We start from the raw sequence: 18,968 nt of genomic DNA on the forward strand, positions 1-18,968 counted from the left end.
GCAGAAAGCGGTATAGCAGCTAAACAAAAGGTTTATCACCTTTCTCATTTTTCATTGGCTATTCACATTACCTCTGTGATGAAATTGTTTTAATTATGTAGCCTATTAACTTGTTTATTCCTATCTAAGGAATTTCTTATCTATTGAAAGTAGGGATTTTTTCAGAGGCACCATCTTGGCTTCTTTACTTCTATATTTCTGTTCTTTGCATCCATACACCCCTTGACACGATTTCTCAGCTCTTTGTTTAGTTTGCTTAGTATTTGTATGTTTATTTGTACTCTAAAATTCTGAAATCATAGAATTAAGATTAATCATCATTCCTGACTCCAGGAATAAGCCTAAGGATCAGAAAATAAACCGAGATCCAACATTGCCTTCCTTAAATTTATGTTTTATATTTTATGTTTTCTCCAATGCCACCTTCCTTTTCCAAGCCAACATTCCCAGTGTTGAGCTACACTCAATGAAATGGGTTGGACAGCCAACATGAATCAAATGCTTAACACCAGACTCCCAAAGCAGAAACCATTCTGCGATGGGTCATTGGAAGCAATTCCACATCCCCTGTGGACTCTTGCCCCATGACTGCTCAAGTGGAGAATGACAGTCAGGATGGTGCTGAGACCCTCAAGTCCTTGCATTGGGAGCATACAGAAATCCTAGGTAAGCAGTAGAAGGAACGAGTCTTCTCACAAAGTACCCACTCACTTCCTCTTATTCCTGTTTCCCTCTCTCACCTTATTTTCTTCCCTGCCCATCACCACCCTCTGGTGCTCCTCCCCCTTCTCTTTCTTCCATGGTCTTCTATCCTCTCCAATCAGATTCCCTCTCCTCCAGTCCTTTATCTCTTTCACCAGTTAACTTCCCATCTCTGTACTTCACCCTCTCCCCCCCCCCACTTCCACCTATCACCTGCAACCTTGTTCTTCTTCCTCCTCTTCCCCTCACCTTCTTACTCTGCTTTCTCCCCTTCCTTTCCAGTCCTGAAGAAGGGTCTCGGTTGGAAACGCCGACAGTACTCTTTTCCATAGATACTGCCTGGGAGGCTGAGTTCCTCCAGCATTTTGTGTGTGTTGCTTTGGATTTCCAGCATCTGCAGATTATCTTGTGTTTGCCACTCACCTCCTGCAAGCACTCTCCAGCAGAAATGCTCTGCCCCATCTGTAGGATTCTTGGAATAAGTGACAACCTTTGCACGGTTTATAGGTTTGAGCTGGTAGGTGTTCCAAGTGGCAATCTGCAAGTCTTATCTCAATAGCAGTTTCTAACAATCACTGGGTATAAAATAATAAGTGTTCTGCCACAGCTATAGGCGGCACCAGAAACGTTGTAAATTGTTGTTTGTTATCGCAAATGAAGCATTTCACTATATGTTTCGCTGTACATGTGATAAATACAAGAATCTGAATCTTCACAGAGTGGAAGGCTCAATTATGAGGAATGGCTAATATATCCTCACCAACATCTAGAAGCCACATCTTAGCAGCATGTATTTTGGGAATAAAGAATGGCTTTCAAATATAGGTTTGGATCTAATTTCTTTACAGCCAGATCAGACGGCTTACAAGTGAAGATGTTGTTGAACAGTTTCTCTCTCTTGGCATAAGGACTCTGACTGAAACTACAGGAGCTCCCTGGACCAACCCCAAGAGAGCCATAGAGAAGGAATGGAGCTTACTAATTTGTGGATCGGTTTCTATGTAATTTAGGGAGTTTTTCCTCAAAAGGCAACTGTTTACCAGTCTGTCGTCCGTCTGTGAGACTGAATCTTGGAGGATTTCCAACAGGAGACACATGATTTCCTCATCCAACAGTTTACGACAGAACTAACTTTAAGAGTAAAAGGCAACATGATGCTGGACATTGGTGTGATCTGAAAACATTGAAATACTCAGTAGATCAGAGTCCCTAGCAAGATACACAAAGTGATGGAGAAACGGAGTAAGACAGACAGCATCTGCGAATAAACAATTGCTGTTTCAGGCCGTGACCCTTCATCAGGTCTGTAAAGGAAAGGGGCCAAGGCCAGGTTACAGAAGCATCAGAGTCCCTACGTATCAGAGAGATCCAGAAAGTTAAGGTAACGAGCTGGTGACCTTTGAGAAAGGTGAAGAACTGTAAAGTCATTTTAGGCAACTATGGGGCAGGGAGAAAGATAAAAGTTAGTTTTATTTATCACATGTGAACATCAAAACATACAGTGAAACGTTTGTTTCTGTCACCGACCAGCACAATCCAAGGATATGCTAGAGGCAGCCCACAGGTGTCGCCATGTTTGTGGTGCCTGTAGCACGCCCATAGTTCCTAACCCTCACCTGCGCACCTTTGGAATGTGGGACGAAACCGGAGTTTCCAGAGGAAACCCATGTGCTCTCGGGGAGAACAAACAAACTTCTTGCAGGCAGCAGCAGGAATTGAATGCAGATCAGTAGCTCCGTAAAGCATTCCACTGACCACTACACTATAGCAGTCCTACTCTTCACTTGTGTGATCAACTGCTTGACTTGTAGTCAGTGACTGGAGGTGACTCAATTACTAGATCTATTAACAGATGAGCATGGGACATACAAGCACAAGTAGCCCATTTAGCCCCTTGATCAAGCATTCCCAAACTTCTTTTTATCCCATGGACCAATATGATTAAGCAAGGAGTCCACGGACCCCAGGTTGGGAATCCCTGTCCTAGATTGAGTGGACAAACAGAAACATTTTTCCAGGATGGGAATGGCTAATATAAAGGGGCAGAAATTTAATGGGGGAACAATGAAGAGGGAAGTAAGAGGTATTTTTTTTAAACACAGAGAGTGGTGGATGCATGAAACCCATTGCCAGAAATGGTGGAAGAGGCAGATACATTAGGGAGATTTAAGAGACCCTTAGGTAGACACATGGATGAATGAGTAATGGAGGGCTCTGTGGGAGGGAAGTGTTAGATTGACCTCGAGAGTAGGTAGAAGTATCAACACAACATTGTGAGCCGAAGGGCCTCTACAATACTCTACTGTTCAATCTTCATTCAGTGGAAGGTGGAGATCCAAAATGTCTTTCTTGTCCTGGGAATTTCTGGTGCAGAACCCTACAGATGGAAATGTGATTAATGCCTACTACATCTATTCACCCCTATAGTCCACAACATCCAAGCTGAATAACACCGGCCACCAAAATCATGCATTTTGTTTGTTCTAGCAATACACACAGAATGCTGAAGGAATTCAGCAGGCCAGATAGCATCTATGGAAATTAGTGCAGTAGACATTTCAGGCCGAGACCCTTCATCAGGACTGTTTTGTCCTAACTGAAGAGTACTAACTTTCCACCTCATGACAGATGGTGATATATTTACGTTTTCCAATTTTTCTTCAAACTGTATGTTGCAAATATAATTGGTTGAAGGAGTCTGCAAGACAGACCATCATTTGGTTGTCTGAGCAATAATGAGGTTAATGAAAAGTTATTGGGGTGTGTACACAGTTCAGGAATTTGGGAGGGGTAGGTACGTGGGTGAAAATTAACCATCCCTTTCATAATCTTGTCAGTGGCTGCACCCATGGCAGGATTTATCTCTTGATGTATTTCTTTTACCAAGTGCTAATCTGTAGTTATTTTAGATTCCCCGCTGTTCTGAAAGAATCTGACTCTTCTTGTTCTGTTTTCATTTTGAAGGATTTGTTTATTCCCACAATGGATGCAGCTGAAGATTAGTGATCAGTCTTCCTCATTACCTAAAGGGAACAAGCAGCACTTGCCTGGCCTGACTTTAAAAATCCTCAAAATGAGTTCAGCGGTGATCCTGGGTGTCTGATCAGATCAAATAGCCGGATGAACAAGGACCAGGGTCTCTCCGGTTCACTTTCTATCCTCCCAGTACTGAGTGAGGACTTCCAGCTGACAGTGCCGTGTGCCGCACGATTGGCTACTCGTTCAAAGTTCAAAGCAAATTTGTCAACCAAGTAAGCATATTTCACCATAAACTACCCAGAGATTCATTTTCTTGTAGGTGTTCACAGTAGAACAAAGAGATGCAATAGAAACGATGAGAAAAACACACAAGGACTGGCAAGCAATTTTTGTGCAAAAGAGGACAAACTATGAAAATACAAAATAAATAAGTAATACTGAGAATATGGGCTGTAGAGTCCTTGAAAGTGAGTCGATAGGTTGTGGAACCAGTTCAGTGCTGAGGTGAGTGATACTATCCACACTGGTTCAGGAGCTCTTCCTGAACCTGTTGGCATGGGACCTAAGGTAGTCACTTGTGGCATCAGTGCTTATTAGTTAGCCTACAACAGGCACAGAAGTGAGGATAAACCCTCAGTGCAGTTTACTTTGGGAATCAAGCTTGCTCACCCCCACCGCCCTCACCCAATTTGCATCCTAAATACGATATGAATCTAATTTGTCAGCATTTGCTGGATTTATAAACCATTTTCCTGTTTCAAGTGTGATGACTGTTTTCAAAATGGAAATCATAATCCTCATGCAAGTGGAACCCCAACGCTTCTCTTGTTCTCTGCTCTCTTCTCACTGCTGCCTGCGGGAAAGAGGAACAGAAGCCGTAGGTCACAATCATTACCCTTCAACCATCGGGCTCCTGAACCAGACTGGATAGCTTCACTCATCTCAACTCTGAACTGGTTCCACAACCCATGGGCTCACTTTGAAGGACTCTACAACTCGTGTTCTCAGTATTATTTATTTATTTGTTAATAAATTATTATTATTTGTTTCTTTGTATTTGCAGTTTGTCTTTTGCACATTGGTTGGTTGTCAGTCGTTTGTGTGTAGTTGTTCATTGATTTTATTGTATTGCTTTGTTCTACTGTGAATGCCTGCAAGAAAGCGAATCTCAGGGTAGCATATGGTGGCAAATATGTACTTTATACTATGCGGTACTGCCATTTTAGATTTTTGCATAGTCTGTAAATAAAGTAAGAGAGTAGTCTTGCTAAAGGGAGTTATCAATTTACTTTTGTGAACTCGATGCAAGATTAGTCTTTTACAATGTTGCCATCTAGAAGTCCTCCCTCTTTGATCATGATTCCTGCTTCCCATCACTCCTGCTCTGTGCATCTACATCTGGAAACTACTCTCTGCTGGTTCAATGGATTGAGAGATTGAAAGATTCAAAGGATTCCCCGGAGTTGTTACTTTCTCAGCCTTCTGAAGCTGGGATGGGGATGATAAAGCTAATCCTATAACTCCAGAGAGCCACTCAGCACATGAAAATGCCAAGGAGTGACCTTCTGCACTCAACATTCCCAATGTGTGATCTGACGGGTAGGGTGCTACGACCAGATGCTAGTTTCTAGTGCCCGTGCACAATGGGGACATCCATACTTCATCACCAAATACAGATCAGAGATGCTGCTCAGGAAAATTTCTGGTGTGGGTTCAGTCTCATCGTGGGCCCAGGCTGAACCGGGAGTCTTGCAAGCTCATCATGGCAAAGAACTGCTTTCAGTTCCCTGAAGAATGACAGCTTCTGTCAGTCTTACTGTGTGCATCATCTGGCAGGAATTTGTGTTTGAGCCAAGCAGAATTACCTCAGAATACAGAAATATAGTGTTCCTCAGATATAATTCCACCTCTCTAGTCAGTTCAAATACCATATTCTATGGAATACAATCCTCTCTCTGATGGCTTTTCCTGCCTATCAGTGGAATTTTAGGCATGTCTGCAAGCGGGATAAACACAACACCTTCCCATACATCTCTTCCCTCCTCATCATTCAGAGCCCCAAACAGTCCTTCAGGTGAGGTGAAGCTTTACCTCGAGTCTGTCAGGATTGTCCACTGTATCCTGTGGTCCTGGTGTGGCCTCCTCCATATATGTGAGGCCCAACATGGACTGATGGACAGCCTTGTTGAGCAACCTTCACTCAGTCTTCCACAAAAGGTGACTTGACTTCCCATTCCCATTCTGACATGTCAGTCTATGAACTCCTCTACTGCCAAGGTGAGGCCACACTCAAGTTCGAGGAGAAACACCGCATTTCCGTCTGGGTAGCCTCCAACCTGATGGCATTAACATCAATTTGTCTTCCTTCCAATAATTTCTTCCCTCTCCCCCTTGTCTTCTCCTCACTACCCCCACCCATCACTTCCCTCTGGTTCCCCTCCTCCTTCCCTTTCTCCCATGGACTGCTCACTTCTCCTATCAGGTTCCTTCTTCTTCAGCCCTTTACCTCTTCTACCTACCACCTCCCAACTTCTTACTTCATCTCCCATCACACACTCCCCCAACTGGTCTCACTTATCACCTGCCAACTTCTACTCCTTCCTCTTCCACCACCTTCTCTTTTTGACATTTCCCCTTCCTTTTCAATCCTGATGATGAAGGGTCTCGGCCTGAAATGTTGACCATCTATTTCTCTATATGGATGCTGCCTGACCTGCTGAGTTCCTCCAGCATTTTGTGTGTTTTGCTCAAGATTTCCAGTTTTACAGAAACTCTTGGGTGTACTGGAATCTTTATTTTAAAAGGATAATTAATGAATTTCATTATTTTTAAGAATTTTGAGAAGACCCTTTGCTCAGAAATACAGGTTTAAGCTGTAATTGTAAGACAAGGAGATGCAGCACTTGTTTTAGTGACCTTGGTTAAGGAAGGCCTCCAAGAGGACCTCAACCTTGCCATGGTTTGGAGGCTTGTGTGCCTCAGTGACTCAGAGAGCTATGCTGGCTGGAGTCTAGGCTTTATGCTTTGGCTTTTGGTAGGGTCACCCAGGCAAAACAGGTCAAAGGGTAAGAGACCAGACTAAGAGTGGGCCACCAGTCCCCCAGGTTCGGGGGTTCATTTCAGGGCTGACAACACTGACTGGTCAAACAAGATTGTTATGGAAACAGCAATAAAGAATCCTTCTACATCTGTGTGCAATGGTATTCCCGAGTCTCCACCAGGGATTTGCATGACTGACAGTAAACTGAGAGGAAGCTACTGGCGCAATGAAAGAAGCTGTGAACACCATCAGAGATGGAGGACCTTCATTGCTGCCCTAAATGCCAGTGGTGTAATGGGCAAAAGAAAGACAGAAGAAGTAAAGGAAGGAATGATAGCTCAAGGAAATCCCTTGTTTTCTTCACTCAATGCCATGGAATCTAAAATGTCCACAGGCGGGGCTCTAGTTAAACATTTTGAAGAACCAATTAAGCATCTAACAAGGTAGCACTCCCTCAGCATGAGATTAAAATAACTGCTTCAGTGTATGGTGTTCTCCTAGTTATAAACTAGAATAGAAGGCTTTCTGACTCACAGCTAGGTGAGCTAACCACAAATTAGGTAGTCATTTGTGTTGCAATTCATAAGGCTATTAATTGGGCTTTGGGAAATTTTTCTTTCATTAAGTCAGCAAGTAATAATCCTCATTGTTGGTACTTGCCTGGAAACCAGATTGTGTAATGTAACGTTTTTGCGCACCGTGTGAACCAGTTTCAATGAAAAAGCAAAATTTGATGGAAATCAGTGGTTTTCTTTGAGTTGTACAGTCTTGGACTTTCTATCATGTCCCTCATGTTTCTGTAGAAAGCAGCTGAGTTAGGCATGACTGACTGACAGGACTCTCATCTTCCATTCACTTGTCCATAGTCACTGACGCAGTAAAGGTTCATCACAATGCCTGTCGAGGACCTTACCTACTACCTAAACGAGATCTACTCTGGGTGAACCCACATCAAGTGGGATTCAGTATTAAGTAATTTATTTACCCAGCCCTCTGTCATCTTCATCCCACATCCACCCAAACGAGAATCTTCTCACCCTCAGCACGTCATCAGCAACCAACTCACCCATCTACCCAAGCAACACACACAAAATGCTGGTGGAACGCAGCAGGCCAGGCAGCACCTATAGGGAGAAGCGCTGTTGACATTTCGGGCCGAGACCCTTCTACCCAACTGGCCTGATCTGTCCCTAGACCATTCAGTGCACCTACTGATGTGCCACTTCTTCCCTCCCCAATTCCCAAAAACCCTGACGAATAACGCCTCCCACACTTACTGAAACCTCACCTGGCTATTGACTCCAGCTTAAGCTCTTTTTTTGAAGATTTAAAGACCAGCTTTATTTGTCAGGTGTACTTCGAAACATCAAAGTATACAGTGAAATGCATTGTGTACATCAACAATCAACAAAGCCCAAGGAAGTGCTGGGGGCAGCCCGCAAACGTCGCCATGCTTCCAATGTTAATGCAACATGCCCACACCTTACTAACCCTTTACCCATAGAATGTGTAAGGAAAGCAGGGAACCCAGAGGAAATCCACACAGTCCACCCCCCCCCCCCCCCAACTTTCATTGTATGTTCTCCTTCCCATAACCACTTGTTCTTCTGGCTATTGCCAAAAAGCCCCAGATAACACAGAGTACCAATTATTTCTCATCATCTCCACCTAACAGTCAGTAATGACTCGTCTTCCGTTCCCTAACCCTTCACATCAATCTTCTCTTCTCTATAGACCTCCAACTTTCAAAATACTCAGACTCCTTCATATATTCCAGCTTCATGAAGAAAGTGAAGGAAAGTTCACTCTTCTTTGCTTCTTTTCATTCTCTTTCTGCTCTACTTATTTAATTTAAATTGTGTATTGCAGTGTACTGCTGCTGCAAAGCAACGTATTTCATAGAATATGCCAGCGATATTATGCCTGACTCTGATCCTGATTCTGGTACCTTGGGCCTCATGTGTTAACTGAATTTTACACGTGTTGAACAAAACAATTACCTGGTCATTCTGAACTGACTGATGATTTGGTTACATAGACACTGAGCAACCTCTCAGCAAACAAGTTTACCTTTCCTGTTACTATGTAAGGCTGGAGTTCTACTTGACACAGAACTACTCTTAAGAGAAGTAATTACCTATCCAAAAATCTTGGCTTTATTGCTGATGAATAGATTATTGATTGAAGTTTTTGCTAATCTGGGGCTGTGTAAATGAGGGATAAGGACCAGGAATCTCCTCACACCAGGGAAATGGGGCTCCATTGTACCCTCGATGTAGTTACAACTCTAACGAAAGGCAGCTGGAGTGGAAGACTTGATCTAGGAAATTCCACAACCGCCTGCGATTGTGAGGAAATGGGTCATGAGATGATAACACTGTTCAAAGAAATGTATCAACAAATTGACCCCAATGAAGTCAACACCAAAGTTCTGTATTTTTAGTTTGTGCTTACATCTTGGTCTACTTTTCCCGTGTCCATGAACTGCAGTCTGTTCCAAAGGTAGGGTCAACCCCCACCACCCCCTCCCATCAGAAGATAAAGTAACTGATCTGATCTAATCTCAGCTAATTAAAAGTTAAAACACCTCTCTTTTTGTAAGTTAGAATACCTGGAAAATTTTGTGTAAAATCCTTCGGATGAAGGCAATGATGAGAGGTAATTGCAAAGCTGGGCAGTGAATTAGGGAACCTGATGGACAATGCCGAGGTGATTTGTCATCTTAGTTTTAGCTTTCTCTTTTCCAAAGTGTTGTTTCTATGAGGTCTCCATTCCCTTGATTAAAACCAATGGCAAACAGGATGCTTACAAAATATACAGCAAATGCACACAAGCAGATAGATCCCCTTGAGAGCAGAATTTTAATAAAGCTAGTCGACACATAACCACACTGACAGAATTGCAACAGAATCCTCAATCTAGTGCTCACACAATGTTCTGCAAAAGTCCTGAGCACATATACTCTAGTAACTTCATGTATCGCACTGTACTGCTGCTACAAAAAAAAAACAAGTATCATGACATACTGTATGTGAGTGATGATAAACCTGATTCTGATTTGGGTCTCTATTGTGGATTGAGAGTGGGAAGGGGGCAGGGAGAAGGAAATCATGGTTGGGAAAAGGGGAAGGGAGCAGGAAGCACCAGAGAGACATCTTGCAACGGACCAATAAACCGATTGTTTGGAATCAAATGACCTTGCCTGGTGTCTCAGGGTTGGGTATATCTGCATTCACGCCACCCACCATCCCTGGCACGCCTCCTCTGCCACCTGTCCCACACTCTTCACCATTCACAATATCTTTAGCTCCCTTACAACTCGCTCTCCGCCTCACATTGCCAAGTTGGATACCATGCAAGAGTCTTAAGCACCTTAGTTTTATATTTGTGCCTAAGACTTTTGCACGGTATTATTTAAAATTCTATACTTAACAGGTAGACTGAACTGATATCTTCTATATAATTAACATAATCTGCACTCCTCAGGCATTTATTCTTAAAGTTTTACACCAACACAATAATTCTATTCCTTTTAGTAGCATTAAGCATAAAAACAAAACAAAAATAAATCTATTTTAGTTCTGTGCTTTACAGCTGATGACCTTTACATAACTTGGCAGACACAATTGTACTGCACATTGGAGGGAAAAAAAGTCACAGTAATAGGCATTAAAAAATCTGAATGAAGATTCATTTCAACTGTTTCTAATTTTCAATATCACTTAATCTCTGTCGAGAAGATAACATAAAACAAGTATTTACCTGAGAAAGAGCTCATGTTGTTATCCCAAAACCTCATGATCCTTAATGCTGGTGTCTAATACAGCTCATAGTTTATACAGCGTTACCCTTTCTTTCACTGTTTACGGGCGGAGTTAAGCTAATGTGTATATTTAGCAGAAATGCATAATAAACAATCATCCAGGAAGCTTTATAGTTGGTGCTGCACAGTGCTCTTGAATCTTTTATGCTGCCCTACCAAACCTACTAATGTACATATTAAATATGGTGAAAAGTGACAACCATAATAATAAATTTGTTTATTAACTTTCTGAATTCTAATTCAAGTACTTCTAAATCATACTCATTTGCCTAAAATTAAAATAATCTGATAACCTATTGAACTGAATTCGTAAATTGAACTACTGTTTTCATCGAAAAAGGAATGGGGATAACGTGACAATGCACACCAGCCACTGAGCAATGCTGTCAACATTTAGTGAGCAGGTCAATAATCTTCTCATTACTACATTGCCACTGCTTTAGTTAAGTTACGATGCTGTGACATGCTCCCTTTGACTAATGACATTAACGCCATAAAAATAAGGCGGTTAATCCACTGGATTAATTCAGAAAAATCTCCTCTAACCGGAGTGGTTAAAATGTGTATACATGTGGATTAGTTAGATAGCACATATTTATACAAAAAGGAGCTTAATATTGACAGGAGGGAGAATAGAAATGGAAGGATACTTTGTTAGTATTAGATAAAAAAGGTTTTGACCTGCAGAAACATCGACCCGTGGCTTGCTTCTCTGCTCGGTGTATTCACAATAGTAAAAGTTAATGCGTTTTCTGAGACATAATTGTAGCATATTCAGTAGCAAATAGGCAGTGACCTGGATCAAAAGGAGTAAAATATCTACTCTCCTTCAAATATTTATAGCTTATGAGAAGCACATTCGGATAGTGTCAAAGTGAGGTTGTAAGCAGTATTTAATATAATACCACTAACATAATGAAATACACGAAACAGAGCTCAGAATCAGGTTTATTATCACTGACACGTGTCATTAAATGTGTTGCTGTTTTTGGCAGAAGCACAGTGCAAGGCATAAAAATTACTATACAGTTCTGTGCAAAAGTCTTGGGCACATACATACAGCCAGGTTACCTCAGACTTTTGCACGCACGTATTGCACTGTACTGCTGCCGCAAAAATAAATACAAGTTTCATGACATATGTGAGTGATGATAAACCTGATTCTGATATGGGTCTCGGCTGTGGACTGAGAGTGGGAAGGGGGCTGGGAGAGAGGAATCATGGTTGGGAAAAGGAAGAGGGAGAGGGGAGGGTGGGAAGCACCAGAGAGACATTCTGTAATGATCAGTAAACCAATTGTCTGACACCAAATGACCTTGCCTGTTGTTTCTGCACCCGCGCCAACTCCGACCCCGGGCATTCCTTCTCTGCCACCTGTCTCATCCCTCCTGTAGCACTCCACCCTCACCATTCCCAACATCTTTTGCCTCTGCCAGATTTATATATTCACTCTCCACTTCTCGTTGACAAATACAGCACTGTGCAAAACTCTTAGGCACACGTAGATAGAGTGTCTAAAACTTTTGCACAGCTCTGTAAATTACAATAAAACTAATTAATAAATAAATAAACAGTGTAAAAGAGGAATAGTGAAGAGATATTCTACGTTCACGGACCGTTCAAAAATCTTTCCACTATTGATGTGGAATCGATGAGGACTGGTATGTGTTCCCCTGATCTCCCCTTCCAGAAGTCCACAATCAGCTCCTTGTTCTTGCTGGCATTGAGTGCAAGATTTTTGTAGTGACACCACTTAACCAGCTGATCTTGTATGCATCCTTGTCACCATCTCAGGTTCTGCTAACAATAGTGGTGTCATTAGTGAGTGTATCAATGGCATACACTGAAATGTAGACTGAACAAGTAATGTGGAAACCAGCACAATTAGACTCCCCAGTACAAAAGGCTTAACCAAGGATCTCCAAGTCATGTGATAAAGAACTGTGAACAGTGTTCTTCATTTTGAGGAACTCATAAATTCCTTGAGCATGAGTTCAGATAAAATATTGTATTTATCGAAGTAATATACCAGTATTATTTAACAGCAGTTTATGCAATTGATCCTGATATTTCAGAGTCTTTAGTCTAGAGGTTTCGTACAATGGTCCTGGTTTATCATCCAGCAAAAAAATTCACAACAAAACTCTTTTGTGCTTGAATTAATCATCATTATGTGTGGTATCATATGAGATGGGCGATTATGGTGTAGATTGAGTGGATAAGACTGTAAGACTATAAAATATAGGAGCAGAATTAGGCCATTTGGCCCATCGAGTCTGATCTACCATTTCATTATGGCTGATCTAATTTTCCTCTCAGCCCCAATCTCCTGCCTTCTCCCCTCATCCCTTCATGACTTGACCAATCAAGAATCTATCAATCTCTGTCTTATATATACATACTCAATCAGGCTCGTGAGGCACGATCTTCCCTTCACAAAGCCATGTTGACTATCCATGAGTAGACTGTACTTCTCCAAATACTCGTAGATCCTATCCTTAAGAATCCTTTCCAGTAGATTGTAGACCACCGGTGTAAGACTCACCGGTCTATAGTTCCCAGGTTTCTCCCTATTACCTTTTTTAAACAAGGGAACTACATTTGCTATTCTCCAGTCCTCCAGCACTTCCCCTGTAGCCAAAGATGATTCAAAGATCATAGCTAATACTCCAGCGATCTCTTCTCTCAATTCCCACAACAACCTGGGGTGTATCATATCTGGCCCTGGGGATTTATCAATCTTGATGTTTTTAAGAAGATACAGCACTTCTTCTTCCTTAATCTCCACATTGTCCAGCACACAGGCCTGCTCTATTTCGACCTCACCCTGATCAAGATCCTCTTCACTTGTGAATACTGAAGCAAAGTATTCATTTAGGACCTCCACAACCTCCTCTGCCTCCAGGCACATGTTGCCCTCTTTATCCTTTAGCGGTCCCACCTTCGTTCTCGTCATCCTCCTGTTCTTCACATACGCATAGAACGCCTTGGGGTTCTCCTTAATCCTACATGCCAAGGCCTTTTCATTACCCCTTCGAGCTCTCCTAAGTCCTTTCTTTAGCTCCTTCCTGGCTACCCTATATTTCTCATGAGCCCCTCCTACTTCCTGCTTCTTATATCTAACATATGCTTCCTTTTCCCTCTTGACGAGTTGCCTCACGTGTTTTGTCAGCCACGGTTCCCTTTTCCTACCATTTTTTCCTTGCCTCAGTGGGGCAAACCTATCCTGAACTCAGCTCAAGTGGTCCCTAAACTTCTCCCACATTACTTCTGTGCTTTTCCCTTTGAACATCTGCTTCCAATTTACTCTCGCTAGTTCCTGCCTCATCCCTTCAAAGTTAGCCCTTCCCCAGTTTAGCACTTTACCATTTCATCTGAAGAAGGGTCAGAAGAAGAATCCAAAATCTACCTCCTTGGAGCCTTACTGTTCACACACTTCTCAAAATATAGCTGACATAATATGCTCAAACCATTCTCTTGCACCATGCATTGTTAAACTGTTCTTCCTTCCAGCAGACTACTCCCTAGTATACTCTGTGGATTGATGGTGTGTTGTGCTTGTCATCTACTCTCTGAATGGCAAAACAGTTATCCTCCCTTCTACGTCAAAGGGCTTCCTGCTTCTAATTGTTATCGTGGAAGGAGATGCCACACCTTGGAATTTATCTCACAAAGTCAATATCACCAAAGAATGGGGTTTGGATAGAAATTTGGAACAGCAAGAGAAGTATGGTGCTGACGTGAGACGGGGATAGTGGGGAAGTAGAGAGAGGGAGATGCAGAAATGAAGAAGGGCAGAGAACTTACCCATAGTTAAGGAAATTGTTTCAATTATGGTAAGATTAGGAAACTGGGCAGGCACGCAGAGTACAGAAAGAAGCTTGCCATGGCTGTGTAACGGTTAGTGTAATGCTATTTCAATGCCAGTGGCCTGGATTGATTTCCCTTGCTATGTGTAAGGAACTTGACTGAGTGGGCATCTTCCCGGCATTCAGGGTTAGTAAAGACATATGGATTAGTAAGATTATTGGTCATGTGGGTGTAACTGAGTGGCGCAGGCTAGTAGGGCCTGTTACAGTGCTGTATCTCTTGAAAAAAAGGCTCAAATGCTTACTGTATAGGAAGGCCCCACAACAGATTATGTATTGCATTGATTATGTTTTCATTATGTACTGCTAGATTATGTCTTGCATTGAACTGCTGTTGCTAAGTTTACAAATTTCACGTCACATGCCGGTGATAATAAACCTGATTCTGATTCTGATCTCTGTTCTGAAGGGACATTCTTGTATTCTGTGGTTGTGCTCTCTGGTCATGGACTCCCCAACTACAGGAAACGTCCTCTCCTCACTCACTCTACCTAGGCCTTTCAATATTCGACTGGTTTCAATGAGATCTCACCACGTACTACAATAGATTTCAATAGGTACGTTTAATGCCAGGGAAATGTATACAATGTACATCCGGAAGTTCTTTTTCTTTGCAAACATCCACAAACACAGAGGAGTACCAAAAGAATGAATGACAGTTAAACATTAGAACCCCAAAGTCCCCCAGCCCCTCCTTCCCACACACAAGTAGCAGCAAGGCAATTTGACACTGCGATTAATTTTCTTGCAGGCACTCGCAAGAAAACACACAAACACAATAGAATCAATGTAAAACAAAGTGACAGAGATGCATCTTTATTAGACAAGGGCTTATCACTGATATTTAATCCGACAGTTGGAAGTCACAGCCCATAAAAGAAGTGTCGAGGTCAATATATTCAGTACAAGTAAAATTAATTAACATGTTATTTGACAAACTGAGCTTTAAAAGTATTCAAATCAGATCTCTTCTTATTAACCGAAGTCTTGACAGCATGAACACCAAAGAGTAAAGGTGAGCTTTATTAGTCACATGTAGATTGAAACATCAAAATATACAGTGAAATGCATCATTTACATCAATGACCAACTCTGTCTGAGGATGTGCTGGGGGCACACTTGCATGTGCATGCAAATTTGCCATGCTTCCAGTGCCAACATAGCATGCCCACAACTGGTACGTCTTTGGACTGTGGGAGGAAACCCATGCAGTTACATGAGAGCATACAAACTCTTTACAGACAGCAGAGAGAATTGAACGCAGCTAACAGACGCTGTATAGTGTTTCACTGACTGCTAAGCTACCATGCTGTACCAGAGAGATCCCCTACAAGGTAGTACCATGGATGTGGGGCCAAAACAGGCCAAAATAGACTGTCTGTTGACTCCATCAATAATGCTGCTTTTGGGGTTTTGAGACACACATCCTTGAACTTGGTGCTGGAAGATTGCCAACATGATAAAGAGACTGACACACTAACTAGTCCATCGTGCTCAGCTAGCTGTATGCATTGCAATTCAGAATGTGCAGTGCCTGTGAAAAGTATTCGCCACCGCCCCCCCCCCCCCAGAAGTTTTCATGTTTTATTATTTTACAACATTGAATCACCGTGGATTTCATTTGGCTTTTTTGACACTGATCAACAGAAAAAGATTATTCCGCGTCAAAGTGAAAACAGATCTCTACAAAGTGATCTGAATTAAATACAAATATGAAACACAAAATAACTGATTGCATAAGTATTTACCCCCTTTAATATGACACACCAAATCATCACTGGTGCAACCAATTGGTTTTAGAAGTCACATAACTAGATCACCTGTGTGCAGTCAAGGTGTTTCAACTGACTGTAGTAAAAATATACCTGTATCTGGAAGGACCAACTGCTGGTGAGTCAGTATCCTGGCAAAAACTACACCATAAAGACAAAAGTAACTCCATAAAAAGGTTAAGGAAAGGCATAAGTCAGGAGATAGATACAAGAAAATTTCCAGATCACTGAATATCCCTTGGAGTACAGCGAGGTCAATTTTGAAGAAATGGAAAGAAAATGGCACGGCTATAAATCTGCCTAGAGCAGGCAATCCTCAAACACTGACTGGCTGTGCAAGAAGGGGACTAGTGAGGGAGGGCACCAAGAGACCTATGACAAGCTCCAGGCTTCAGTGGCTGAGGAGCTACAACCTACAGTAGCTGAGATAGGGGAGACTCAACTGTTGCCTGGGTGCTTCATCCTTCGCAGCTTTCTGGGAGAGTGGCAAAGAGAAAGCCGCTGTTGAAAAAATCTCACATGAAATCTCAGCTAGGTTTTAGGAGAAGGCATGTGGGAGACCCTGAAGTCAGCTGGAAACCAAACTGAGCTTTTTGGTCGTCAGACTAAATGCTATGTTTGGCGTGATCCAAACACCGTACATGCTATGGGATTGCTTCACTGCAGCAGGCCTGGAAGGCTTCTTGAAGGTAGAGGTCAATAAAAAGCATCAAAATGCAGGGATATTCAAAGGAAAACCTGATGCTGTCTGCAAGAGCACTGTGACTGGAGGGAAGATTTGTTTTCCAGTAAGGCAATGACCCCAAGCATAAAGCCAAAGCTACATAGGAATGGCTTAAAAACAGCAATGTCCTGGAGCGGCCAAATCAGAGTCCAGACCTCAATCCAATTGAGAATTTGTGGCTGGACTGAAAGGAACTGTTCACTCACGATCTCCAGACAACCTGACAGAAATTGAGCATTTCTGTAATGAAGAATGGGGAAAATTTGTAGGGTTGACAGAGGCCTATCCACACAGACTCAAGGCTGTAATTGCTGCCAAAGATGCACTTAGTAAATACTGAGCAATTATGGAAAAAGCTATTTTGTGTTTAATAATTGTAATAAATTTAGACCAATTTGTAGAAATCTGTTTTCACTTTGAGGTGGAAGTGTCTTTTTCTGTCGATCAGTGTCAAAAAAGTCAAATTAAATCCACTATGATTCAATGTTGTAAAACAATAAAACATGAAAATTTCCCTGTGTGTGGGGGGGTGTTGAATACTTTTCATAGGCGCTGTATATAATAATCATATGCACAAGTGACTGCAGGTGCTGGAATCTGGAGGAAGAAACGAACTGAGGAACTCAGCGGGCCAGGGAACGTCAAAGGAAAAATGGTCAAGGGCCCTGACTCAGGACTGAGAGTTTAGAGGGAAGGTAGCCAGTATATACAGGTGAGAGAGCAGGGGGAGATAGGGGCTGGTGAGTGACAGGTGAGATGGGGGATGATGGCATATAGAGTCATATAGGAGGGAGAGGAGACAGAGGTCGATGATAGGTGAAACCAGATAATATTAAAGATTAGATTGATGATTAACTTGATTTCTCACATTGAAACATGCAGTGAATTATGTCGTTAACATCCATGACTGACACAGTGTGAGGGTGTGCTGCTGGGCGGGGGGGCGGGGGGGGGGGCAGCCTGCAAGAGTATCCATGCTTCCAATGCCAATGGAGCGTGCCCACAGCTTACCAACCCTAACCCGTACATCTTTACACTATGGGAGGAACCTGGAGCGGCTGGAGGAAATCCATGGGGAGAGCATACAGACAGTGCCAGAACCGCACCTGGGCTGCTGGCGCTGTAGAGTGTTACATGAACCACCATGCTACTGTGCCGTGGCACGATCGTGGGCGGATGAAGCCAGATAAAGGAAAGAGTGGGAAGGGAAGAAGAAAGCCAAGCGGGTGGGATGGCTGATGGGCAGGTGGAACCAGTTGGTGAAGGGATGTTGCTCTCGGTTTGGCCTTCTCCACAATGAGAGTAAGAATTGACTAGCTGACTGACCTGCAAAGAACTTTCTGTGGCATCCTCATCACTTCATCTCCCCTTCCTGTCCCCCACCAGTGATACGAACATTCAATTTCTGGTTCCCCCCCATACATATTCCCCACCCCTACCAGCCCATCATCTCTCATAGTCATAGAACACAACACAGAAATAAGGCCTTCTGGCCCATCAGTCCATGCCAACTGCATTGTCCTTTCTGTTCACTTCCAGCCCATAGCCCTCCATACCCCTCTCATCCATGTTTCTATCCAAGTATCTCTTAAATGATGTGATTAAACCCATGTCCACCATTTCCACTGGCTTGCACCAGTCTGATATGGGTTCTTATTGTGGACTGAGAGTGGGAAGGGGACAGGGAGAAGGGAATCTTGGTTGGGAAAAGGAGAAGGTACAGGGGAGGAAAGCCCCAGTGAGACATTCTGTACTGATCAATAAACCAATTGCTTGGTATCAAATGACTTTGCCTAGTGTCTCAGGGCTGGAAGTGTCTGCACCTGCACCACCCCCACCCCTGGCTCTCCTTCTTTGCCACCTGTCCCACACCCTACCGCCATTCCCAACATCCTTTGCCCCTGCCAGTTTTACAAACTTGCTCTCTGCTTTATGTTGACAAATAAGTACTGTGCAATAGTCTTAGGCACCCTCGCTATATACATTTCCCTGAGCATTTTGCATAGCACTGTACGCCAATTGCACCATCCTCAGCCCTATCACACCCACTCCCCCCTCC

General features: G+C 42.8%; 1 protein-coding gene across 1 annotated transcript in view; it reads right to left on the reverse strand.

Moving 5' to 3' along the window:
* Positions 1-10,586, reverse strand: part of LOC140724689 (uncharacterized) — a 28,163-nt gene extending 17,577 nt beyond the window's left edge. Inside the window, exon 1 of the mRNA XM_073039124.1 lies at positions 10,484-10,586. Coding sequence (XP_072895225.1) covers positions 10,484-10,520 — 37 coding nt within the window. The 5' untranslated portion in view covers positions 10,521-10,586. The remainder of the gene's footprint in view (positions 1-10,483) is intronic.
* Between the last annotated feature and the right edge of the window lie 8,382 nt (positions 10,587-18,968).

The sequence above is a fragment of the Hemitrygon akajei genome, chromosome 1 (assembly GCF_048418815.1).
Source record: "Hemitrygon akajei chromosome 1, sHemAka1.3, whole genome shotgun sequence".
Taxonomy (NCBI): domain Eukaryota; kingdom Metazoa; phylum Chordata; class Chondrichthyes; order Myliobatiformes; family Dasyatidae; genus Hemitrygon; species Hemitrygon akajei.